This window comes from Notamacropus eugenii, chromosome 6 (genome assembly GCF_028372415.1).
Source record: "Notamacropus eugenii isolate mMacEug1 chromosome 6, mMacEug1.pri_v2, whole genome shotgun sequence".
Classification (NCBI taxonomy): domain Eukaryota; kingdom Metazoa; phylum Chordata; class Mammalia; order Diprotodontia; family Macropodidae; genus Notamacropus; species Notamacropus eugenii.
Genome location: NC_092877.1, coordinates 155,911,191 through 155,939,074, shown reverse-complemented (window position 1 = coordinate 155,939,074; position 27,884 = coordinate 155,911,191). Strand labels below are relative to the sequence as shown.

Below are 27,884 nucleotides of genomic sequence, written 5' to 3'. Positions count from 1 at the left end.
TTTTCTTTAACTGAGGAATTAATAAGAGAAGGAACTATAAATATTTAACCTGACTGAGAAAACCTCTCTAAGATGTAATATTTCTGTTCAAGTGTTTGAAAGTCATCAAATTAAAGGAGGGGTTAGATTTATCCCATATTGATCCAAAGAGGAGAATTAGGACCATGGGAAATTCTACATGGGAAGATTTTGATTTAACACAAGAACCTTCCTAAGTACAATAAGTGTCCCCAAATGGAGAAGGGCACTATGCAAAATCACAAACTCCTTGTTCCTAGAAGTGTTCAAGCAGAGGACAAGTGACCCACCTGACCGAGATGTCATAGAAGAGGTTCCAGTATTGGATCAGAAGCAGGAGTGTGGACTAGATGACCCTAAAATCTCTTGGAATATGTAGATCTTATGATTTTGTGAATGCTTTGAATTCCATGGCCATCTCTGCTTCACACTATGTCACTGATCATTTTATTCAAATGTGCTTCTATTTTAGCATAGTATAGTGAACAGCCTTTCCTAGAAATTTTCTCTTTCAGAAAAATTATTGAATCAGTACCAGTCAAAGCCAACTATGCCTATGAAAAGTGCTCAAACCTGTACAGAATGAAATACTCTACTCAACCACTCATTCCAATTCCATGTAATTTGTGCAATTGATGACTGCTAAATACTGAATCCTCTATCCTACCTCCTGTCTATTCACAACACTCAATGTCTGTGATTCCAGGAAAATGGATTATACCATGATGGCTAAATGTGCATTTTTCTCTTCATATGATGTCCAGGGTTTCCAGAATGCAGGACCATCTAAGGCATGGGGTCAGGGACAGGGGTCCTGGTATTTCATACATTTCCTTTCTTCTACACACAGAGAAGGTTCTCCCTACAACTGTGATATGCCATCAGTCAGGATTTCTGTTGAGGATGATGGTAGCAATTTCCTTTAAGTGGTTTCTTTAGCTCGATCCAGACAGCCAGAAGATGTCCATATCCTCACTGATGATCCCTTTCTGGTGATTCTCACTTCAGAAAACCCTATTTTAAAATGATATGATTATTTAACTATGAAATTCAAAGCCATTTCACATGTAGGTGTCTGGAGTGTGTTTGCACCCATGTGATGAGTACAGTCAAGTTTATATCACTGTGTACTGGTGTGACATTCACAAAAGAATGGAGGATGTAATGATGCTGCAGCACATTGGGAATATCTACTAATGGTGATAGAGACCAGGGGAAATGCCATGAATTTGACTCTCAGAGGAGAACACATTTAATGCTAATGAGACTGCTACAAACTTCACACTTGTAAGATCATGTAATGTGGGACAGTGAAGGAAGGTTGGACTTGGAGTCAGGAAGACACTTGCTAAATGTGTGACCCTGGGCAAGTCACTTAGCCTGTGTCTGCCTCAGTTTCTTCATCTGTAAAATGAGGATAATAATAGCACCTACCTCTCAGGTTTGTTGTGAGGATCAAATGAAAAAAATGCTTATAAATTGCTTAGCTTAGTGTATGACGTATTTATTGTTTGTTCAGTCATGCCTGACTCCTCATGACCCCATGGGTATGGAGACTGGCAAAGAAACTGAAGTTTTATGCAGGCAGGGGTTAAGTAACTTGGCCAGGGTCACACAGCTACTAAGTGTCTGAGGTTGCATTTGAATGGCATTCTTTCTGACTGCAGGCCCAATGCTCTATCTACTGTGCCACTCAGCTGCCCATATGGTACATCATAAGTGCCATATAAATGCCAGCTGCTCTTATTATTATCTGTAAAGTGGACATAATAAGAGCACCTCCCTCCCAGACTTGTTGTGAGGATAAAATAAGACAATATTTACTGTTTTTGTTTTTTTTTTTTTTTTTGCCTTGAAGCATTAACAATGAACAAAGCACTTTCCTTACAAGAAACTCTGCAAGTAATGGCATCTCAATGTTATCAATGAAACACAGGACAGTTAAGTAACTTGCCAAAAGTCACACAGCTTAGTAAGTGGCAAAGCTAGAATTTAAATACCAGGCATTTTACACTATCTAGCATAGGGAGGCAATTATACAAATGGAGACTTACTGTGTCCTCAAAGTTTTTAGCGTGCTTCCCACTGCACATAATGGGGACTGAACTTCTGCTGTTTGCATGATATGGGTCTTTTCCAGGGTCAGAGTTCTTTCAGACATTTTGAGAAGTCTAGGTCACTATTCTCATTTGTATTCACATTCTTTCATTCCTTAGCACTGATCAACAATTGTTAATATTATGGTCTCTTCCATTTTCTACCCTTGGTAAAGTCAGACAATTTACTAAGAGGCTGCTAGGTGCAGGGAATAGACTGCATGTTCAGGAGTCAGGAAGACATGAATTTAAACCCAGCTTCAGACACTTAGTAGCTGGGTGACCCTGGGCAAGTTACTTAACCTCTGTTTGCTTCAGTCTCTTCAACTGTGAAATGGGTGTAATAATCGCACCTACATCCTAGGGTTGTTGTAGGGATTGAGTGACAATATTTGTAAAGCATTTAGCACCTGGCACATACTAGACTCTTAATAAATGTCTCCCCTCCTCCCTCTCCCTTTCCCTTCTTTCCCTCCTTCCTTCCTTCCTTCCTTCCTTCCTTCCTTCCTCCCTTCCTTCCTTCCTTCCTTCCTTCCTTCCTTCCTTCCTTCCTTCCTTCCTTCCTTCCTTCCTTCCTTCCTTCCTTCCTCCCACAGTAAGTATAACTGAAATATGTTGCTGGTTCATATTGTTGTTGTGTGATCATAGATAACATAGCATACCTCTCAGAGGTGGTTTTGTTTTATTGTATTTTGTGTTTAACATGTAGTGATCTGATAGCCAGGGAGTTCATATATTGCTTCTTACAGAAGAGGGGGCACTTAACCTAATGTCCAAAGATCCCTACTCTCCAAATGATCCCCAGATTTCGGGGCTGGGAGGGGAATACAGGTCCATGAACTAGAACAGGAAAAATAAGTACATCTTTATTTTTTCTTGTCTGTCACTGAAATGTAACATTTCCTTGATTTAATTATTTACAAACATTATTCTGAGAAGGGGTCCATAGGATATACCAGACTACCATGACTGCCAGACTGTTCATGACACAAAAAAGAGTGAGAACCCTGGTCATACAAGATGGAATGATATAAGCTAAGGATTCAGCTAAAGCTAAAAAACTGTTTATAGAGTTGGAAAATTGTATTAGATGAATTTGTGGTTTAATCCACATTTCTCTCCTTATTCCTTCCCTTCCATCCTCCCCACCACCCCACCCCCCCGCCATACATGCACACCTTCCCAGAGAACTTCTATGTATAAATCTGCTTTAGTAGGGGGAAAAATGTTCGTTCAAAGACTTTCCCCGCAGGGCAGGACAAGCTGTGATATGCCAGGTCTGTGTTACAAGAATGTTGGGTGTGTTTATCATTGAAAACTGAGTAACATACATAGGTAATATCACTCCATTTTCATACCAAAATAAATCATGAAATGAAATTTCTTGATATATGTTATAACTAAAATTAGTTAGGTCTAGATAACAGAATTTAAGCTATATGTGTATTCTGTATGTGTGCATGCCCCACATATACATACATATTTTATTAATCCATTATGGTTTATGTATGTATATACACCTGTAACTGATACTGATATAGGTATAGATATTTAAAACTGTACATGTGTATGTAACTGAAGCTTATATATATACATATGTATGTATGTATCTATGTACTTGTAATATATACATATATGTATGTATTTATATATGTACTTGTAACTGAAGTGTATAAATATATATACGTTATACTTATGTACAAGCTTACATATGAATGTCTGTGTGTATGTGTGTGGATAACAGTTGAATCTCTTATTTTACTAGAATAGGAAGCTCCTTCTACCATAGCAAATACCATGTTTTCTTCACCTTAGGCTGAAAGTTTGTGACTTTCTCCACAATAGTACTGTCAGAGGTAGAGAATTCAACCCAGTTCAAATCAATCATTATTTAAAGAAATTAATTTAGAGTTCTCAATGAAAGATCAAGTCCTGAAATTGAAACTTAAGTACTTTGAACACAGAATGAGAAGCCTGGACTCATTGGCAAAGATTCTGATATTGGGAATAGTTGAAAGCAAAAGGAAAAGGGCATAGCAGAGGAAGAGGTGGATTAATGACCATGAACTTGGACAAACTTTGAGAGATAGTGGAGGGCAGAAAGACCTGGCATGCTGTAGTCCATGTCATCAAGCATCAATCAGACATAACTGAACAACTGATAAAAGCAAACTTCTTGACTCCAAGATGAACTCAGTAAAGATTTTGCATCACTAATTCTCTTATACTGTATACATGAGCATTTATGTGTACATGTATGTTTATACATTTGCATGCATACACCTGTTCAGTTTAAAATGTTTTCACATTTATGAATTTTGTGGGCAGCTTTTCTTGGGCAACTCATTTCTGGGGATGTGGTTCCTTAACTTTCAAGGTCTATCATAATATTCAGATGGTTTAATGTTAATGAAGTTAAGTAAAAATCAGAATCATATACAAGAGTGGTATTGGGCCTCTGCTGGTAGAGCTCTCTGTTGGATGGGAAAGAATGGGTTTGCTTACGTAGGATTAGCAATGGGTTTATGATATTTGTAACTGCACCTGATGTCAGGTACTTAAGAAAATTACAGTATGTTCAAAATCTTAGAACTTAGAACTATGTCCAGTAGCAAATTCATATGTACAATTGATGAGAATTAAGGCTTAGAAATACTTTGCAAGCTGATTCATTTTTCTATAAGAAAACCTTGAAGTCCCATGGAAAACCAGAGTGATTTTTGAGTTTTTGTAATTACTGTTCATCCTAGATATTCCACATAATTTCAGCATTTTGTATCTCTTTTCCTTGAATTTACCATGGTAACTTAAGAAGGCAATCACATTTTCAACCTTCTTTTTTTTTTTTAAACTTCTAAACAGTTCCCTACTCAGCCCCTGTGGTCTTCCTGCTTCAGGTGTCTCTCCACTCTGCTTCCAAAGTGATCTTCCTGAGATACAGGTCTGATCATGCCAGCCTTCTACTTAATAAACTTCCATAACTTGCTGTTCTCTCCAGGACCAAAATGAAGTTCTCTATTTGGTTTTTAAAGACCTTCACAACCTGTTTCCTTTCTTTTCCAGTTTTCTACTTTACATCTCTACTATGTATCCTATGATTGATTAACACTGACCTGTTCTCTATTCCTTGCACACAACACTCTATGACTTATCTCCATGTCTCTAACAACTCTCTCCTTGCCTGGAATTCTATCTATATTCTATCTATATTCTATTCTAGCTCATCTCCACCACCTAGCTTCTCTGGTTTCTTTTAACACTTGACTCAAATATTACTTTCTATAAGAGACCTTCTTCCCAACTTCCTCCCTTTCCCCAAGGTAGTGCCTCCCATCTGAGATTATTTCCTCTTTACATGGTATTTGTCTTGTGTGTGTGTGCTTGATGTATGTCATGAAGAGACACTATTATATCTTTTTATTATTCGCAAATTATGTCATTGATTTGAGACTGTTCATAGGAAATGTGTGTGTGTGTGTGTGTGTGTGTGTGTGTGTGTGTGTAAATCCTGTTTGTTGAGTAAAAAGATTTATTAGGGAGTCTCTCTATTGTTTAGGTAATCACATATTGCTCTTGCTTTTGGGGGGGTGGGTGTATTTGGAAATGACACTAATTTAATCTATAAACATTATTAGTGTAAGGTGGTCGGATGGTTTCATTATAACCGAAATTCAGTCAGTAAGAGTCCTTTGATCCATCATTTTTTTTTTCAAAACTGTATTTTTTTCACAGTGTACTCAAAATAGGTGATCTGATAGGTGGATCATCAAGCTTTTACTTAGAGCACAGTATTCGTCAAATACTCTCAAATTCCCTCTCCCTCTTCTCCACTATTTGGTCCCAGATACAACATTTCTGTAATTCAGGGTCTGTTGGAGGCCCTAAGACTTTTGAACTTAACTTTCATTTAAGTTAAAATTTAAGTTCAGTTAAGAAGATTTGAAGAAACCAGAGGAATCTCAAAATTATGAGTTTAAGTGTTGACTGTTGGACATTATCCTGTATCATCATGCCCCATCAATAACACTTTGTGTATAGGTCATTTTGTTTTATATTCTTATTTTAATTCAGTGAAAATCTCTCAAAGATTAGAGCTTCATGTCAGCCCAATTGGCCACCATGCCCAAGATTTATCACTTGGAGGGTCATGATCTTCATCTTCCATAAACACATTGTCCTCAAAATGTATTAAAGCACTTCAGCTTGTTTGAGATTGTATGATGTTGCTTTTTCTGTTTGTATAAAAGTACTATTAAGACATTACCCGGCCTGTTCCGGACAACCTCTGGGAAGTTTTCTTTTAAGAAAGGGTGAAGGTGAGGGCAAAGAACCACCTTCCAGGGAATTCTTGTGTCTCTGCAAAAACTCTAGTTGATTTATCCTGGCAGCCATTTCTGTCAGTATGTCCTGTCTGATTCTTAACCTCTTTAAAATGCAGATACATGTACAGTATAACAGCTTGACAGAATTTAAATGAGATTAGATACACCTTTAAGAGCGAGTATTACACAATAGGGGACATTCTTCCCCCCACCTCCTGGATTAACATTTTTTTTAACTGCAACAATAAAGTCTAATCTGCATTCCAAACCCTTCTGGTAGGTATGTATGAGGGGAAAGGCTTCTTATCAGTTTCAAATGTATTGTATGAGGTTGGCTAAGAAAGCTGCAGCATAAATCTTTGTGGGGCCTAAATATTTTGCAGCTGTTGCTATGATACCCAAGGTAAACGTTTGTGTGGTGTATATTTGTCTAAGGAAGATTCATTGTAAATGGGATATTTTTAAAAGTGTACTAGCCGCAAAAATTCTAATAAAAAGAAAAGATATGCCTCTCTGGAGATAAGGAAATTAGGGCTTTTGCAAAATTAACAATGCTTTAGAATCTAAAGTTTTGATCGTTTGTAGTATCCCAAACAGAATGTCAACTTTTCTTCTGAGAAAAAGGAAGAAACTTACTCTTGAAACATCTTGACCAAACTAAACCAAAAACACACAAAAATGTTGATTTAGTAGGGTAGCTTTAGAGAAGAAATCAGTTAGGAAAATGGTTTTGGCAACAGACTTTGTTGCCTTGAGCTTTCAGATGTCATCCAGAGCTACGTTTTCCCTGGTGATCACAAGGGTGTATTTTTTTTCCATAAATGAAAGTAGGAATACATCCTTCAGGTTAGGCTAACCCTTGAAGGATCTGATCTGTTGACAATCATTTTGGACCTGATTTTCTTTTTCTAAACTCTGTGGTGCAAAGTGGCAAATTCTTGGTTTATTTTTTTTTTCCTGACAAAAGAGAATATTGAGCTTTATGACTAAAGTTTATTCTACTTATAGAAATGAGGTTGAGGATGAGGAGATCATTGATTTTGAACTGCAAAGGATCTTAGAGACTGTTTAGTAGTGTTTCCTAATGTGAGGTCTGTAAATTTGTTTTTTAAAAATATTGATAGTTGCATTTAAATAATAAGTTTTGTAATACTATGTATTTTATTCTATTCAGGGTAAAAATATTATTCTGAAAAGAGATGTATGGGCTTTTAATCTATGATACAAAGAATCCCTGTATAGTTTTACCTTTAGACAAATGAAGAAGCCAAGTCCTAAGATCTATAAGGCAATAACATATATATATACATACAGACAATATCTAGGTGAAAATTGAAAATTGTAAGACTTACAACATTAAGAGATTTTAGAATACCTAGTCCCCTCCACCCTCATTTTTTACAGATAAAGAAAATGAATTTCCCAAGATCACAGTAACACAATTAGGTCCACTGACTACAAAAACCAGTATTATTTCCACAGTGTTCTGTTGTCTCCACATTTTGATATCTGTTTGCAGTCCTTCTTAAGCCAGTACTCTGAACACAAACCTCTTTCTTTCTGTTGTTTAAGATCATGTGAATTAATTATTACCATTTGGTTTATGGATGCAAGAGGAAATTAAATTACATTTCATATATCCTTATGACAACAAATTCCACATTCTGGTGTGAGATTTGTGGACATTTTCAAAGTGCTACACAGTTATCTCATAGTTTATATTCACATAGTGGCCTCCTCAATTTAAGTGTCCCTATACATGCCTTTGGAGACAATTAGATAACTCACTAGATTGAGTGCTGGGCCTAGAATCAGGAAGACGCAAGATCAACTCTGACCTCAGACATTTACTAGTTACATCATTCTGGGTAAGTATCCTATTTGCCTCAATTTCCCCATCTGTGAAATGAGATAAAGAAGAAAGTGACAAACCATTCCATTACCTTTGCTAAAAAAAGTAAAACAATTCACTTTTTTTTAAAAGTAAATTGAACAATACTGACATGCCATGGTACATGAGGTCACAGAGTCAGACACATGAACAATACTGACATGCCATGGTACATGAGGTCACAGAGTCAGACACAACTGAATGCATACCTGTCTATCTTATGTGGCTCTTGCTAATGTCCTTCCATAAGTTAGTCTCAGGGGGTCCACCAATATACTGAAAGTCTTCTCCAACATTTCTTGTCCCCAGAAGGATACCAAGGAGTATTTGAGCCATCTGTTATATCTCATCCCTGCAATGAGACTAGCCCATCTTCTTTTTTTTTCTCTGGAGCTAGAATAAACATTAGTTGTCATCTAGTCCAACCCTCTCATTTATATACGTGGAAACTGAGGCATGGATGTTCAATGACTTGTCTTTGGTCACGCACGCAGTAGTAGCAAAGCCAGTCCTCAAACCCAGGTCCTATTTTTATTTCTCTACTTCACCACTGCAGCCAAAAGACAGCCTTTAGCCTCAAGCATGTTTCCTTGATAGCATCTCCTTACTGTTTCTCTTTGAAGTTTTCCCTTTATTACATGTTCTAGCATGTATTCATATCTGTCCATCTCTTTGTTGTCCTCTATGTGATACTTATTTTGAAAGCTTCAGAAATTACTGTGTTTCTTGCCTCACAGCCATGTAAGACATAGTGATATTAAAACTATGGAACGTTGTTTCTTAGAGAAGCTTGGGGTCATTAAAACATTTTTCTAATTTCTAGAAGTCAACCTTGCCTGAAATGTGCTCCTTAATTCTGGGCCTAAGACTCTGTCCATTAGTACTCTCTTTCCCATGTGTGTATATGCATAGACAGGCTTCATGGGTTATTCATTCAACTCTTTGTTACAATCTGGGTAGCTGACATCCTCCATTCTCTCCCTTATGGATCACTCCCAGAAGCCTCTTCAGAGTTCTGTGTCCTGAAACATGTACTTAGAAATGGATGACATTGTGCCATTTGAATCTATTAGATCTCACCATCTATGAAGACACCCTCTTTATCTTGTAATGTGTGCTGGATCTCCTCCATTGGGCAGATATCTTGGGTGCACATAAATCTCTCAATTTTATGACTCACCTAATGTATATTATCTGAGGGATTGTTGAAGAGGGTTATCTCTATTGCAACTTTCAAGGAATCCTGAATGATTTGGGGGTATGGAAAGGAGAGAATTTGGAATCAGGACTTAAAGGAGGGATTTTGTTCTACTGAAACAAATTTAAAAAATAGTGAGCAAAAGCTGAATAGATTCTTTATTCTCTATATCTTTTAGTAAATTGTGTGATGATAAAGATGTGGTCAACTTGAATATCACTTGCAAAAGCAAGTTATCTACATATAATACTCTCACCACAGATGTTGTTAATATATGCTGAGACAAATATAAAAGTTTCATATCAGCAATTGGTATACAGTTTAGTAGTTCTCAGCATTTTCTAAGTTGTTAGTGTTGTTGTTTTTCAGTTGATCAAGGCTGGAAACTTTGGTTTCTTCTCCTTGAGATTTCTTGTGAATAGATACCTCAATGCCCTTACAACTGTGTGGTCTCCCACAGTTGTACTTGGTCTAATCTATTTCCCTCATCTTTGTACTCTTTAGTTTCATTTCTCTTTTCTCCACTATTACATGTGATATTAAAACCTAAATGCAGCAGTTCCATTATTCTTGAGGAAGGACAATAGTTTGTGATAAAAATGTTTGCAGATATTTTTCCCTTTTAAAACTCGAATATGTTGTCATTTTTCCATCCTTAAATGCTTTTATGATTGATTAGTTAAGTCTCTTATCGGACTTGCTTTTGTCATTCACTGATTCTCTGTTTTATGATACACAAATGCACATGATCTTCTACCTCCATCAGATATTACAAAAGAGTTTGTATTCTAAAGCCATATTGCTTTTGGATACTAGGAACTTTTGCTTGCAAGTATGTAAAGAGTTGGCTTAGAACCTTTTGGTCTTATTATTGCAATTAATTTATATCAGTTATTGGTGTAGCAGGTTGTCTGGTTGTTCAGTTATTTTCTCAGTTGTAGCCAACTTTTTGTGACCCCATTTGGGGTTTTCTTGTCAAAAATACTGGAGTAATTTGCCATTTCATTCTCCAGTTCGTTTTATAGATGAGGAAGCTGAGTCAAACAGGGTTAAGTAACTTGCCCAGGGTCACAGAGCTAGTAAGTATCTGAGTCCAGATTTGAACATGCAAAAATGAGTCTTTCTAATTTCAGACCTGGCACTCTATCTGCTGCACCATCTAGCTGCCCACTATCTTTTCTACCATCCTTTAACTATTTTTCATTGACAATAATTTCTTTAAATGGGTCAAAATTGAATATTTCAAATCTCAGTATATTCTAACTTTATACTAATTTTGATCTCAGCTCAAACAAGTCAGTAATCTGACTATATGCAGCTAGCTGATTCAGGAATGGCTCCCACATCAGTAATGAGCCTTTTCTCGCATGTTCAAATATAATCAATTTCATTCTCTGTGATGTTATTTGGTGCTTTACATGTCTCTGCCTGCTGATCCTTTTCTTGAAGAAAGTATTCAAATGTATAAGCATGAGATTTATGTGCAGTTTACCAGCCTCGGACCTTCTTCATTCACCACCTTCCCATATCCCTCTCTACCATTTTACAGATGAAGGGATACAGATGGAGAAGGGACAAAATATGAAGGACCAGAAAGATTCAATGACTTCCCCATGGCCATGCAGTTAGTGGCCTGCTTAAACACATTTGCCTAGGCTCTTAATTCATAGTCAGTACTCTTTCTAGTGTTCTCCAATGCCCCTCTAGGTGTGTGTCATTTAGAAGAAAAATGAAAAGGTATAGATTTTACTTTATGTTCCACATGATCAGACTCTGTATCTATTTATATCTATCTATCGATCAGTCTGTCTGTCTATCTATCTATCATAGGGTTTAGAACTGGAAAGGACTTTATAAATTATTCTAATCCGCTGTTTTATAGATGACAAAATTGCTGAATAGAGAGTTTAAGTTGTTTTTTTTTTTTTTTTTTCCCAACATATTACAGAGTCAAAATTTGGCCTGGAATCCTCTGCCTCTAGATTCCCTTCTTTCCAACACACTATACTGCTTCTCTGTACAAAACCTCTTCGTAAATATTCCTATGATCTATCCACCTTCTCTTTTGTAGAATTGTGAAGTTGGAAGGAATGGAACTTCAGAGTTTACTTATCCTGGAGAGAACAGTATGGTATCTTTTCCTGAATAGTAGTGACTGACATTAAGGAGCAACTTGAATAATATAGCACTAGGCTGAGAAATTAAATCTTGAAATGTGCTTATTACTGTGAATTCTATTATTTTAGAATGTGAAATTGTTTCATTCTTGGGACAATCAAATGATAATGAGTATTTGGATGATCTTCAAAATGAAAATAGTCATAATAATGAAAATTGAAACACAGCTTGGTGAGGGTAGTAAATCTAAGTGTTGACACACTTCTAGATCTAATTAGCTAACTAATAATGCATGATAGAACATTCAATATTCAGCATCAAGCTACAATGTTCTGGAAGCTGAATAGGAGAAAGGGGAAAAGATTCTAGCAAACTCATCAGTCATCGCTGATCAATGACATTTTGTTAGCAGAAACAAAGCACAAGAAATAAGGGTAGAAGTTTCTTTCTATTTCCTTTCTTCCACTCCCTTTTTCCTTCTGTATTTCACCTTCTTAGAAAAAGAAGAACTTGCAAAAGGAACCAGCTTATTCTTCCTTGAACTAAGTGGGTGGGGCAGAGAGTCATGAGAATGTCCTGTAATAGATTCAACTGTCTTCTCTGTTGGGTCTCACTGTACTGATTCTGAAATTCCAACAAAATTTATTTATTTGGTAGATTGGTTAGAAATTTTCCTATATGTAGATTTTAAAATCTTAAATGCTTGATTTTTCTCTCAGTGAACCATTTCTTGAATGTGGTGACACACACCAAATGATTCATCCCAATCAACAATGGAACTTCTGCCATCTTGAGGCCCCTAGGCCTGAGCACACCCAAGGAAAAGAATCCTTGAACGTCAAGTATACTAAGGAGCTTTTCTCTTCCCCTTCATATTGAATTGTGCTCCATTGAAAGACTTTCTCATTTCAAAGTTTATGCTACTTTAAAAGGAGTTATCTATAGGAGTAAGGTTTTTATTTGAAAATGTTGCTCTCTTTTTAGGGGGTACTTAATCTTTTTTTGTGTCATGGACCCCTTTGGTATTCTGGTTAAACTTATAGTCCCTTTCTCAGAATACAATTTTTAAATGCATATTTTTATGAAAAAAATAGCCTAACATCAAAATAACCGTGAAAAGTCATGTGGTGCCTATTGCATTCAAAATATTATGCTAGTTTTATTAGAAATATAAAGACAGATATGACATAAAACCTGTTCTCATCATCTCTTTTAACCTGGTTTGGGTAGAGTCTAGAAGGAGGAAGTTTATGCGCAAGCATCTATGATAAAAGAGCATATTTAAATTCAAAGGAGAGGTTCTGGGAAAATGCTGTTAAGAAATATTCTCAGCACAAGAGAACATCTAGTTTAATTGAGGAGGGAAAACATCATGTTTAATGTCATGAACCTGGTCTTAACAGCAAAGAGGGACTCCAAGAGGTGGGAAAGTCCATTCTAAATATGGGGAAGGAAAAATGCAAAGATGGAAGAGGGTCAAATAAAAATGAGTTGTGAAGAGTAATCTAGTTGAATTGAAACATAGAGTACTTATGAGTGGATAGTATGAGATAGGACTGGAAAGAAAGTTTGGAGCTTAACTGTGGAGGTCCTGGAATGCAAGGATCACGGGGTGGTAACTTATTCAACAAGCGCTAGAGAGCCACCATAGGTACTTGAGTGGAGATCTGGTATTGGCAGAGCAGTATATTTCAAAGACTGCCCAAATAGCACTGTGCCTTGGAGAGTAGTCAATGAATGTAAATATCCATTTTAACTCTAGTTTAGCTACTGTATTTGTGTTGCTTTAAATTTATAATGTCTTATAAAGTGTGAGGGAAGCCACTGTCACCATACCCTATTGTATGAACCAAAGCAGTTTTCTTACAGATCCAAATTTCTATAATTCTATTAATGCATTCTACCTGTAAACTTAATATTATTAGCAATGATGCCCAAAGATTTCTACTTGGAAACAAGTATGCTATTGGAATTCTGTAGGTTTCAGTTACATCCTTGATTCTTGCATCTTTAAAAGTAAATGTTGTGGTGGAAATTGCTGTTTGGTTGATTCTTTAGATGATACAAAAGCCTGGCTAAGCCTTGTCTTTCCTACTTGTTCTCCAAGATTTTCTCAAGTAGTTTAATACATGAAAGAAATCAAATCTAATTCTAACTGAGGTAATAGGGTTGTAATATTTTATAAAACACTTGGTTTTTCAAGAAATATGAGAATAGGCAGTTCTCTTTTCGAATTACAATGTGTTTCTGTAGTTAACATTGTCAAGCCTATATCCATAAAGTGAAATCTCAGCTGCAGGTGGAAGTTGGACTATACAAGCTCCAAGGGTTCTTTCAGCTCTAACTCATAGCTTGGTGAATGCCATTAGGGAAGAGTAATTTTGAGAACTTCTGTAGCAGCATCTGGACTTTTGTAGATATCAGCTGGAAGTGTTTCAGTGGAAAGAGGCATGGACTAGGAATAGGGAGTAGTAGATTAGAGTCCTAACTCTAACAATGACTTGCTATGTGACCCCGAACCTTAGAAGAGCTTGGTAGTTCAGGAGACCCTGTAGACTTTAGCTTTCTTATCTACAAATGATCTTCAAAGAGAGGGTGTATAACTACTTGTGATGTACTAATTTAGAGTGCCTAATTAGAATGAACAAGTTGGGAAGTTTTAGCAGATATCAAAACTTTACATTCCAGCTTATTCCTTTCCTCAACTACCTTTCCACTTTATCCACTTTATTGACAGTATTCTCATTCCATCCATGTACTCTACTGCAAGAATCTATATTGGATGAGTGAAATGCTTCATGGAAATGAAAAATAACCCCTATTCAAAAACCTAGATTCCTTTTACCTTATGACTCTTACTTAATGCCCACAATTGAGAATTAGAATGTTTCTTCATCTGTAAAAAGGAAGTACGGTATTGTACACCACTTACGTGTGAAGAGATATTGTGAGGAAAGCCCTTTGGAAATTAAGTGTTATGTAAAAACATCAGCATTATTGCTGTCGTCATTATCACCATCATCACCATCAAAGGAGAGAATGAAGGATCACGTTAAATCTTTCAAAACTACTACTGCTGATTTCTGAAGAGTATCATTTACTTATTCTTTCAGTTTGAGTTCAAATGCAGAAGGAATATTTTGAATTTCTTGAAAGAGTTAATTTCCTTTAAAAAGGTTTGTTTCCTTTTCAGCACCACACAGAAGCTCTAAGTCCTTCAGTGTTACCCCCCTCGGCATTGCCACTGGACTTGCTTAACAATGCCATCGCTGCCTTTGGTACTTTGGAAGAACTGATTCGCTACTTGGAACCAGACAGATGGCAACTGGACTTAGAAGACTTATACAGGCCAACGTGGCAACTCCTTGGAAAAGCTTACGTTCTTGGACGAAAATCCCGAGGTAATTTCTCCTTTTAGATATCAAGCCTCATATGTTTTCTAATCACTGCTCCAGCTCTAAGGAATGAATACAAATAAGAAGTACTTAAAATAACTCAGTTTAGGGATTAAAGATGGTATATTTGTTTTAGGTGCCTGACCACCACATTGTTTCCTTTAGAAGTTGGACTCAGATGGCTCGTCCTTTCTCATTCTCTTAAAAGACCCAGTGATTCAGAAATCATATTCTACGACATAACTTGTGCTGCAGAGGGTTAAAAGGATCCCTGGCAGTCATAAATTGTAGGTGGAAAGAGGGGAATAAAGGCTAGAACTTCATGTTCTAGATTGCTTAAGCAGGGGATCAAGTTAAGGTTGTAATTGTTGCTGTTTCTTAAGCTTAGATAATTGGAATCCAAAAATTAATAAAAATGAGCCTCTCAATAAAATTGCTACTGAGACTGGGCATAAATATAAAGCTACTAATAATAAAAGCTATCTCCTTGGGAGACCAGGGATAATGGTCTTTCTTTGTATATATAACCTCACACTGAGAAGAAGATGAAAAAGAGTTGTTGAATCATTCAATCTTTATTTCCAAGGATTTATATTATTTACTGAACAGAATGACTAGATGCAGAAAATAGCAGAAATATCTGGTGTTTATATTATCAAAAAATGATTTCTGACCATTGTAATCACTGAGTCTTTCAGAAAGGCATATAGAGTAACCCCAGAGAATGAGTAGTGGTCAGAATCATTGATGTAAGAGCTACAACTTTTTGTTTATCTGGGTTATTTGCATGAGCAAATGGTACCTGGACAGTTCATCTAAACCCTGCTATAAAGAAACCACATTCTTGTCCTATACTGCATTGACAATTGGAGTTTATTTGGATCAGTGAGTTATAACCTCAACAAACCATGTTCAGACTTGCCCAACTAGAAAACTTTGCTTAAGCCAAGAGGCATGGTTTCCTTTTTTCTGGCATTTGAAATTGGTGTTCAAGTACACGGCCAGGCAAATCTCATCCAGATGCTAAAAGTTGTTACATATTTATAAGATCTGATGATGAATTGCACATAGACAACACTTCCCTTCCCTCCCACCATAGAACAAGAAAATGAAGATCCACAAACATAGATGAAACAGGGATGAATAGAGCCCAACACTGGCAAATCTGAAGTAGATTATCTTTTAAATTGGCCAGAAGGAGATGGGGATGAAATGGTTCTTAACTCAAGTCTAGTTTTGTTTTTGTTTTCTGACAGCTGATCCCTGGATCAGAGCCCAACAACTTCCCTTCTAGCTCTGTCGTTATTACTACAACTATGCACACTGTCTCTAGCTAGCTGAAGATTTGGCCAGAGGGCAGGCTAAAGTGAAAAACTTCCAACTCTGAACCAGAGCTTTCAAATATTCATTTAGCACTTTCCACATCGAAGCACTTTACAATTTGCCAAAAGCGTTAACATTTTCAGCATACAGTAGGTGTGATAAAAGTAGTGTATATTTTTGGAACCTTACATAAACTGAAATGCAGGTGTGGGATAATATCTATATAGACAAACCCAGCTCCCTCTCTGACAGTCATCCTACAAAGGAGCTAAGAGCAGACCTTTGAAAAGCTTCTAATTAGACATCGAAATAGATTTTCCACTGAATAAACAGATCATAGTGTTACCACATTCATCTTAAAAGGACCACCCTCAGATTGCATTACTGAGGGCGTAATATTATAGCCTGGAGCTCAATATGTGTACCAGTTGTCTGAATAGAATGAACAATGAGAAAAGTGGAATATTTCAAAATGTGACCTCTATATTAAAAAGTCCGGGAACATGGCATATACTAAACTTAATTTTACGATTTTTAGCGAATTAGAATTAAATAGTCAGAAATCATTTTTGACAGTATAAACACCAGATAGTTCTACTTTTTCTCAGTACCTGCTCATTATGTTCAGTAAATAATAGAAATCCTTGGAAATATGAGTGAATGATTCAACAACTCTTTATCATCTTCTTCTCAGTGTGAGGTTATGTATGTGTGTGTGTGTGTATGTACACATATATAATAAAATGTTCTTTAATTTTATCCATGTTTTTAATAACAGTATGACCCAGATCACATATTTTTAGAATATATATGTACATATATATGTATAATCCATGGATCAACTATGTATATACATATTTCCTACAAGATTCTCTATCTGCATTTCAGTGATTCTGTTTCTGAAGGAAATGTTCAACTCTCTTCCATTCCATAAAGCTGACACCTACTGAACAGTCTTTGAGTTAAAAGAAAAATATCTATTGCTGAGTAAATAAAATACTTTTTGCATAGAGGTTGAGATTGTTCTGTTTATAAATTATTATCAAATCTTATAAATTCGAAAATTCAGAAATGATAATAGTAGAAATTTCAAACGTGAAATAATCTTTTATTTTTTTTAAACCATGATTCTATATTAAAGCAGTAGGTTCCCACATTGCCATTTTTTTCTGTTCCTTTTTTCTGTCTTCCTTCCTCTGGTTCAGTGGTTTTCATTCATACCTTGCTACTGCAAAAAAAACACAGCATATTTTCCAAGTAAGCCTTAGCTAGTACTTAAAAAAGGCTTTTGACTTTTGTGTCAAACATGATAAATGAGTGGAAGCTAAGTTGAAAGTATGTTTAAATTTTCACATTGTAGCAGGTACCGTAACTTAGCTCACTTGGGAAATCTATCTAACCTTTTATTGTGGTTAAGTAAACATTTTAAAGTGAACATATACAGTCATTTTTTTCTACTTTCATGATATAGTGTGTTTAAATCCATTTGAGATAGATGAATGTCTTTTGAAAGCTAAGAGCTTCATTCACACTCCAAAGAAGTATGGTCTTTAAATAAGCATTGGACAAGTTTTGCTTCAGGGCTTTCTTTTTCCCTCTTCAAATGGAAGTCCTCAGTCTAGATTCTCACAGCCAGATTTACATGAGCAAAATTAAATGTAGTAATAAGAATGAAAGGGAGCTTATGATTTATACATGTATATATCTATATAGGTATATCTATAAAATAATTATAGCTCCTATCTACAAATAATGAAAATGTTTTCGACTTCTAGTTGTTAGCCCACTTACTTCTGCCAATATTAGATATAGCCAAATATAAATACATTAAGTGACTTTAAAATGGGGCATTAAGTGTAATTAAATACAAATATAGATGTATGTATTATAGGAGAAATCCCTTTTCTTTGTCAAATTACCTCAGTATTCTTTCACATGATTTCAATCTGACTGAAATCAGGCTAAAATTTCCATTTCATTAAAGTTAGTTAATGCACTTAGCATATCATATTACTAAATTTGGCATATCATACTCCAAAGAAGAAGTCTAGTTGTTCTTAAATTTTTAAAACTCGAATTTTCCTCATAAAGGAGATCTTCTAAAAGAAGATGAGCCTTTACATTTAAAATACAGCCATAGGCTTGTTTTTGATTTTGTTTCCTTATTTTTTTTCTAACAAAGATGGAAGAAATTCGAGATAATTGAACCAAAATGATCAACAGTTCAGAAATCCTTATCTGTCTGCTAGCCTGTGCTTGCTCTTCTTGCTAGATCAATAGAGCCTGCAATTCAATAATTCGTCTAAACTACCTTCTTTCCATGTATTTTAAGAAGAAATTTTAAGAGTTCAGTTGGTCTCTTTTGACATGTTAGATGCTACTTGATCATTTGTGATATGACAGTAGAATCATAAAGTCAACTCTTTTTCTTTTCTTTTTTTTTCTTCATTTAAGACCTGAGTGAAATTCTAAAATCAGTTTATTTGAAGACATACATTCAGAAAAGTAGCCTTTAATCATCCAAATAACTCATCATTTATGTGTGTCTCTTTTTTCTTCAGATTTTGTTTTCAGTGTATCTATAATGTAACTTTTAATGGCAATAATTCAGTTATTTCCACATTTAGATTCTTAGACCACTGAAGGGATCACTTATTATATTCCAAAGGTTTTTCATTTATTTGAATTGGGCCATATCTAATATTGGCAAAAATAAGTGGAATAACAGAACATGGAAACATTTTCATCAGTTACAAGCTGTAGTTATTTTAACATGTACCTATATTTATCCATATAAATGTGTGTATGTTATAGACATGTATGTCTATAACATACACACATATACATATGTAGCATATACACAAAATTATAACATACAATCCCTGCTATGTTTGTGTGGTTGATATACTTCACTAAAATTGTATTAACTCAATAGCTTTTGACAGTGAGTGAAGGACAATAGATCTTTCAAAATTTACTGACAGTCTGATGAAAGGCTATTTTGTTTGGTCTTTATAAGTGTGCGATCTTTTAAGGAATAAAGCACAATCTTGTTAACCAGCTGACTAAAAAAATAGAAACAATGGTAATCAATTAGACATTTCTTTTGTCCATAAAAAAAAGAAAAGAGTAGAGGTCTGAAAAAGTCAGATTCAAATTTTACAACCATCAGTTATTCTATCAGATTTATTCTGTATCACTTATCTATAGGCTTTATTCTGTCACTTCCACTCAAATCCCTCAACTGTCTTGAAGTTATTTTCCCTATTTCCATCATGTTCTATAGCTTACATTTCCAGAAAAGTTCTTTCAAAATTTCTGTTTGCTTAATCTCCATAAGTTGTTCATTAATTACAGACATGCCAGTAATCCACTTTAAAGGTCAGAGTGTTTTTTATCAAAGTGTTTATCATTTTACATAAGTCTGCCCTTGCCCCAAGCTCTACTGGTCTCTATTTCAGTGGGGTTAAAAGGTGTAGCCCTCGTTTTCTCTATAAAGATTCCTATTTATAGCTCTCAAATGTTTTGTTGGCACTCCTTTTCATATTGCACAATGGTATCTCTTTATTGGTTACTCAGTTATAATGAAGCTTTGTTAATGGTGAAATGGACTGAAAGTCCTACTTGCGAACCATACAGCCTTGGAATAAAGCTACAATAAGAAGGGACTTTGTTAGAGATATTGTTCAAGAAATAAGTAGCTTTCTGATGAAAGGAAGCCAGTGAAGCCCATTCAGAATCAGAGCATGAACATTTATATATTTATGGTTTCTTTTATACCCTCCAGTGGTGGATCTGAACCTCCTAAAAGAGGAGGTAAGACTATACAGCTGCACTCCTCGAAACTTTTCAGTGTCCCTAAGGGAGGAACTCAAGAGAACTGACACCATTTTCTGGCCTGGCTGCCTCCTGGTAAAACGCTGTGGTGGAAATTGTGCCTGCTGTCAACACAATTGTAATGAATGTCAGTGTATCCCAAGCAGAGTCACTAAAAAATACCATGAGGTGGGTTCACAAATGTCTTTTCAAATTTTCTTTTGAAGCATCTTGTGTATGTTCTAGAAGACCACAACACATGAAAAAGCAAATTAGGAGAACTACTGTATTTGACAATTAATTCTATAAGTTTTGTTTTGGAAAAAAGAAACAAGATTAAAATGTAATACATGGAAACATTAGTTGCTTTCAATCTTTTAAAATCTGGAAAGTTTCTTTGTTTAAGTTTGTGTCTGTGCATGTATTATATGTTTGTATTTTATGAAAGTCCCTGAATGACTCCACAGTCTTCCACTTCCTAATATTAAAGCACATTTTGGATAATCGGGGAGATTCTCCACACCCCAAAGCCCTCAGCGAAAATTACTCTTAGTACTCCTTTCAAACTTATTAGCACATTAAGCAAAGAATACAGTTAGATGTTAATTAATGTGAATAATGCATTCCATGGAGTAGCCCCAACTATTTGGATTTGTACTATTTGAAGTTATAATTATGAAAAAACCGGCAATTGGTTCTAGCATCACTAAGTTCTTTAATCTTAATATACCACTTGATCGTCATAACAACCTTGGGAGATAGGTGCTATTATTATCATCATTCTAAAGATAAGGAAACTGAGGCAGACAGAGGTTAAGGGACTTGCCCCTGATCACTCAGCTATTAAGTATATTAGTCTGAATCTGAATTAAAGTCTTCCTTGCTTCAGACCTGATACTTTATCCAATGTGTTATTTAGCTGCCCACATAGCTACAGTAGTCAGGACCTAGCCATAGAAATAAATGTAGATGCACAGATAGTCATAGAAATATAGATATTGATTATTATGTATAGCCATAGATTAAGATACACAGATATACATATTTGTGTGTATATGTTATAGGTATGTATATATATATACATTTAAATGTGTATGCATACACATATTTGTATGATGTATGTGTATGCATACATACACACATTTATATATGCACACACACACCACATAATACACATACTATATTTTTTTGTTGTCGTGTGCCCTTTGATCTGGACGAGGAGCATGACATCAGGGAGGTGATGCCATGGCATGCAAGTAAATTAGATTTAAGTGAGGGAAGACTTTGCAAAGTCTCACTTTCTCCTCCAGACCCATCTGGGTCCAGAAGCAAGATATAGGTCAGGATGATTAGACATGGCTCTGGATACAGTGGGAGACCTTTTTAAGCTAAGATCTTTAACAGATCTCAGTTTGACTGAGGCAATGCCCATTCAGTGATTTAGGTAGGTATGAAATGAGGCAGAAAATGGTCTATTTACCTGATAAATAGTCCCCCAGCTTCTTGTTGGAGACTCAGGGACATAGAGCTCATGATCCTACAAGGCAGTACATTTCTTTGTTGAACCACTATATTTGTTAAAATCTTCTTTCCCTTTAATCCTAATCCATTCTACTTGAGGAACACAAATCTTTTTTTTTTTTTTTTAATGAATTGTGTGGTACAGTTGAAAAAGTGCTGGATTGCAATATTTTTTACCTTAATCCAAGCTGATTCTCTGAGTCTCAACTTCATCATCAATAAAATGAGACAGATCTTAAAGAGTTATGAAACAGGCAGAGGCAGGCAGGAATTATTGTCCCTGTAATGTTGAATTGTTATATGAATCAAGACAGAGTAAGCATGGGAAGATTCTTTCAAATCTGCAAAGTTGTATTATGAGAATATGCAGGTGTATGATCATTATTCCCAGCACTCCCATTTCTTACAATATTTGTTTATAAGATACCATGCTTATTTTCTCCACAGAATTACATCCCTTTCCTAACAATGGCCAATTCTTCTATTTGGGTCAGAACTGGATCCAGAATATCAGTGTCTCTTAGGTTTTCTCAACTTTCATAAAATTGAAAAGTTAAAAGTAGTCATGCATCTTGGCTACATCCAAATTGGATTCCTAGTTAAGTTCTCACTAGTAGGAGTCTGTCGTATTGCTCAATGCCCTTCATGGTTTTTTATTAGGAAATTTTTTACAATCTCTATCAAGTCATGTAGTGGAGAGAATATTCTGTTCAATTCTGCTTTTATCCTTAACCAAATACTCTCCTTCGTCCTCCCATCCTTGATTTTGTGGATTTCTGGCTATCAGAATGCAGCCTAACCTCTACTTTCATCGAGTAATTTTCTAATTTTTCTAGCAACATTTAACATTGCACTGACATATTTCAATTATGAGACCCTCTCACTCATACTTAGTGATGAGAATTTTCATTTGTTTAGGCATTTAGGTCATGCAGTGGATAAAATGTTGGATTCAAAGTACAAAAGAATCAAGCACAAATTCTCTCTCAGACACTTACCAGAGATGTTGACCTGAGCAAGTCACTTAGCTTCCGTCTGCCTCATTTTCCTCATGTGTAAAGGGAAGATAGAACCTACATTCTGCAATTGTTTTTAGGATCCAATAAACTAACATACGGAAAGCACTTTGTAAATGTTAAAGAACTGCACATATACTAGTAATTTATCCAGCTCAACAAACTTATTATGCATTTAGTACGTGTAAAATACCATGGTAGGTCTGGGGATACAGAAAAGAAAAAAATGTCCTAATCCTTACCCTCAAGGATCCTACAATGTAGTGAAAGAACGAGACGTGTGCACCAATATTTAAAATACGAGTTTGACTTTTTAACGTAAAGACATAAATGTCTCCTTTCTTTTAATCTCTTTTATGTACTGAAAGTTCATTTTGCACAGTGAAGCAAGCAGGTAACACTGTGTGTAACACAGTAACACTGGGCCTGAAGTCAGAAAGACTCAAATTCAAATTCAGCCAGAGACACTTTCTACCTGTGAGACCCTGGGCAAGTCATTTAACCTCTGTCTACCTTGCTTTTCTGAACTGTAAAAAGGGGATAATAATAGCACTTACCTCAGAGTTTCTGTAAGGATCAAATGAGATAATATTTATAAATTAGCATTGTGCCTGGTACATATTAGACACTAGGTAAGTGCTTATTCCCTATATATATATATATATATATATATATATGTATCTGGGTTATAGAATTTGATTAAGTAAATCTTTATTAGTCATTGTATGAGTTGGATATTGTTAGTACTACAATGGAAAACTATGTTTTCTCTGCCTTCAAGAACCCTGCAGTCTAATAGAAGGGATATGGGAACATACATAAATAAGTAGGATATAGTTTAGAAAGAATGTGGTGGAGTAAATGGAAGATTATTTAAAATGTTCTAGGAGAGCCTGAAGAGTGAGAAATCACTTCACCCAAATATTTAAAAGTGGCATCAGAAACCAGAAATTACACTGACACTTTTTTCCCATCCTTGGGCTTGTGGCACCTGAGAGAAGTAACCAGAGCTGGAAAAAGTGGTGAAGAATATACAGTTTTTACAAGAGAATCATATTTCCATTAGTTCTAAGAAGTGGAGGGATATAGAAGGAAAAGGACAAGATTTGTTGATGGAAGGGAAAGATGAAATAAGATGGAGAGGGCAGAAGGATGCTGGAATTCTGGAGGGGCCTGAGATGGGTGAAAAGAGTATGGGGAAGAAAGCATGCATTTGCACCTAGGTTTTTGCTTAGGATGGTGAAGATCAAAGGATCTAGAAATCAAGGGTAAACTGGAGGGGGTTGTGTCATTTAGAAGGGAATACAGTGGAAGGAGCCTCAATTCCCAATCTCATTTCTGTTATTTATTACCCAGTGTGATAGGGTAGGTCATTTAATCTCCTCAGGCCTTAGTTTCCTCATTAGTTAACCATCATAAGGAGGTTAGACTAGATGGACTCTGAGTCCTCCCCACCTTTATACCTGTGATCCTATATCTCTGTGAACCTTTGAAAGTATGGAGTTCATTGAAAGCTACAGAGTAAACTAGTCAGGTATTTTGAGTTGGTATTTTGGCCCTTGTGGTAGGGAGGGGTAGCAGACTGGACACTGCACTGATAATACATCTTCCTGAAGTGGTCTTTCAGGTTGGTTGAGTAGCTTGTTTTGTATCAGGGGTGTATAAGATGAGTTTAGCTTCAAAGAAACAGAATAAAGACATTTTAGGACAAGTAGTCAATGGCAAAAGAAAGGTTAGATCGTAGCTCTGGTCTCTGAATATCTACTATAGAATATTTCCTTCATAACTCAACTGAAGCATAATGCTTTAATGTCTAGTAGTAATTTTTAAAAGGTGAGTCCATTGTGTGATCAAGATAAAAACCACTCAATAAATTCTAAGTTATGAGTAAGGTTGGCTTCTGTCTGTTTACACAAATTATTAGTATCTGGGGATGCTTATAACTCAGAACTTGAATTTAACTTTAAGAGCCAATATAAGAAAATCTGGCACACAAAAATAAGTTCTCATTGAAGTTGGGACTTACTTAGCTTTATGAGCACTTCCACTTCTGGCTCTAACTGGAAACTGGAAGTGAGACATACTGTCTATTTGTCCATTTCCAAACCTCAGACTGTGGCTGGCTTTGCTCCAGGATATAAACTGGACACAGGCTCTTCATGAGCAAACCTTTCTCTGAATTTTCCTCTGGTTTAGCCCTCAAATGCCAAGTGTCACAAGATGAAGCACGTGTTGTCCTGTGATGGTGCAAGTTTCCAGAAACAGTAGCTTCTGGGAGCTGCTGTGTAGAGTTAGTTCTCAGATCTGGACACCCAAGGGAACAGTGTGAAGCAATCTTGCTTTTCATATTTATGGAGTGGTCCCAGAGTGTGAAACTCTGTCCAGAACATGAACAAGATGTACTTCCTGCTGACTCAGTTGATGTCTTGAAAAATGTCAAATGAATGGATTAGAAGCATTAGGTAAAACTGTTTTTGTTGCGTTCTTATCACCAAATTACTCTTGGATTAAAATTATCAGCCCATTTTTATGGTTCTTGCTATTATGGAGTTAAAAGTTAATAAGTTAAAGCTCAAACTACGTATTCCATAATTAGTTATACTAATTCTTTCCCACCACTTCTCCCCCCTCCTCTCGCACACACACACACAGACACACACACAGCAACTCAAAGTCCATGTTATTTTATCTGATAGAGATGGTGGTGTTGTTATCAAACTATCATTGTGGGTGAATTTTTGTTCCAATTTCCTACTGCAAATAGTGTCATTTTCAATACTAAATCCTTAAATAAGATAGCAGACTTACTCTTTCAAAAATCACACACAGCTCCAATGAAGCTAGCTTTTGCTGAAACTGATTTCTGTGCAGTATACTTCAGTAAGCATTGTAGAAGCCTTGATTTTAAAGCCAAAAAAAAAGTTAATAATCATGAGTAGCACAGTGCCTGGCATATAGTAGGTACTTAATAAATGTTTATTGATTCATATTTATTGAATAAATGAATCTTGACCTCACTCATAGTTATTATGCTTGGTGATTTGTATTAAAGTTTAACTTAAATTGTCTTCTTTTAGGTACTTCAGTTGAAGCCAAGGATTGGTCTAAGGGGACTGCATAAATCACTGACAGACGTGCTCCTGGAACATCATGAAGAGTGTGCCTGTGTGTGCAAAGGGAACACGGAAGGATAATGTAATGAAATGTGCTGCCTTTCTTCCCCCAGAGCACATTCAATCAATGGCTGATTCTGTTAATGGGGCTTGTGCATTCTCTCCATCTCTAATCTCAGTTGTTTGCTTTGGGAACCTTCCATCTTCAGGACTTAAAAATGTGTTTTTAAGAAGAGACACTGACCAGCGACCATGAGTTGTGCAACAGCTCTGTTGTGAGAAGACCCAATCAAAGGACAGGAAAATGCCACCAATCATTGGGAAATTTAAATACTTTAGGTAGCTAGCTAGTTACATAGATACTATGTATCTACTGAGCTATCTCTGTCTTTTATTTAAGTTGTCTTGGCATTACATGGGTTAAAATTAGAATAGATCACCTATGTACAAGACCTGACCCTGCTGGCTGCCTTAAATCTAGAACTCCACATGCCTGGCCTGAAGGTCACAACATCTGGAATTTTTTTTTTCTGTCCTCAGTTATCCAAATCACAATATTCTATGTTTTAAAAACTTGCTTTAAATGAACTTTCCTATTGTGGATTAAAGTTAATTTGTTTGATGCTGGTAGAAAAGACTGGATTTTTCCCTACTGATTACTAAACTTCCTACCATTTGGAAGAACAGATTGGACAGCACATGATTTGGAAGAGACAAACTTTAAGAAGAACAGTGGCCTTATCCTTACTATGACCTTTGAGTTGGTTTATTTGTTTTATTGTGTACATTTTTATACTCTTTTTGACAGTATAACTATTTGCTTTTCTAATCTTGTTAAATATATCTATTTTTACCAAAGGTATTTAATATTCTTTTTTATTACAAACTAGATCAACTATTTTTAGCTTGATAAGATTTTAAATCAGAGATGATATAGCCAGAGGAACAAAGATATGGTCACTCTGACAAAAACAGTGTGCTATGATGTGATCTCTTTGAGTTGCTTGAATTTTCAAGTCCAGAGTGGAATTCTGAAAGTGGATCAAACCTGAATATTTCCAGTTCTCTCATAATAGAAGTGTTAGGAAAAAAGGAAAACAGCAACAACACCTAATTGGAGGGAGTTGTTCAAATTCATTTCATTGTTATTCCTTTCCTGAATAAAATGGGCTGTTTAGTCCCTTCTCTCCCAATTTCCCCTCAAGAACCAGAGAATGTAAAGTTCCATGAGGAAACTAAACAATTACTTCTGACAAAGTATGGTAGGCAAAAATCTTCTTGTTTCACAGAAATGGCATCTTGGGAACAATGTGGTCATTGGAAGATTTCAAACTCTGTTCCATATACTTTTTATAAAATCCAAGGATGTTTTCTTTTGTACAGTATATTGTTTAAATAATTCACTTCCAACTCCATTTGGCAATTGAAAAGAAAACAGTAAAGTATTTTGCTTGTAAAATGCTTAACATTGTACCCAGTTCATTTTGTGACTATTTGGATTTGCAGAATGTAATGAATCACCAAATAAAGGAATGAGGATAATTTGGGGAAAATACGTGTGTGTGCAAAGGTATATCTCTTGAAAATCAGAAAAATAAAAGTGTCTGAAAATGACTTTAAGAAAACAGTACCTCTATCAGGATTTTTCTAGAAAAAAGTACAGTTCACACGAATTATCCAATAGATGTTGTTCAGTCAATTTTTAGCCATTTCTCACTTTTTATGACTCCATTTGGGATTTTCTTGTAAATATTCCAGAGCATTTTGCTGTTTTCTTCTCTAGTTCATTTTACAGATGAGGAAACTGAGGCAAACAGGGTTAAATGGTCCAACAGGTAAAGATCTCTAATTTCGACTTGGCTGTCTCATCTATTGATTTGGAAAAGTTACTTTCAACTGGATTTTTTGTTGGAGAAGATACTGATGAGAACTGGGAACAAATTTTAAAAGCTAGAAAGGCATAGTTTCTGGAAATATTTACAGGAGCGGTATTTGTTGTGAAACCATGTGGGTAGCTAGAGAAAATGTTACTTTTGACTATTTATTTAATTTTCCAG

The 27,884-nt window shown here is 35.7% G+C and overlaps 1 protein-coding gene across 2 annotated transcripts in view; it reads left to right on the top strand.

The window, feature by feature from the left end:
• The window catches only part of PDGFC (platelet derived growth factor C), a 244,046-nt gene extending 216,664 nt beyond the window's left edge, over positions 1–27,382 (top strand). For both annotated transcript variants that reach the window (XM_072621350.1, XM_072621351.1), the window contains exons 4-6: positions 14,837–15,044; positions 20,149–20,366; positions 25,792–27,382. In XM_072621350.1, coding sequence (XP_072477451.1) covers positions 14,837–15,044; positions 20,149–20,366; positions 25,792–25,908 — 543 coding nt within the window. In that variant the 3' untranslated portion in view covers positions 25,909–27,382. The remainder of the gene's footprint in view (positions 1–14,836; positions 15,045–20,148; positions 20,367–25,791) is intronic.
• Positions 27,383–27,884: the final 502 nt, after the last annotated feature.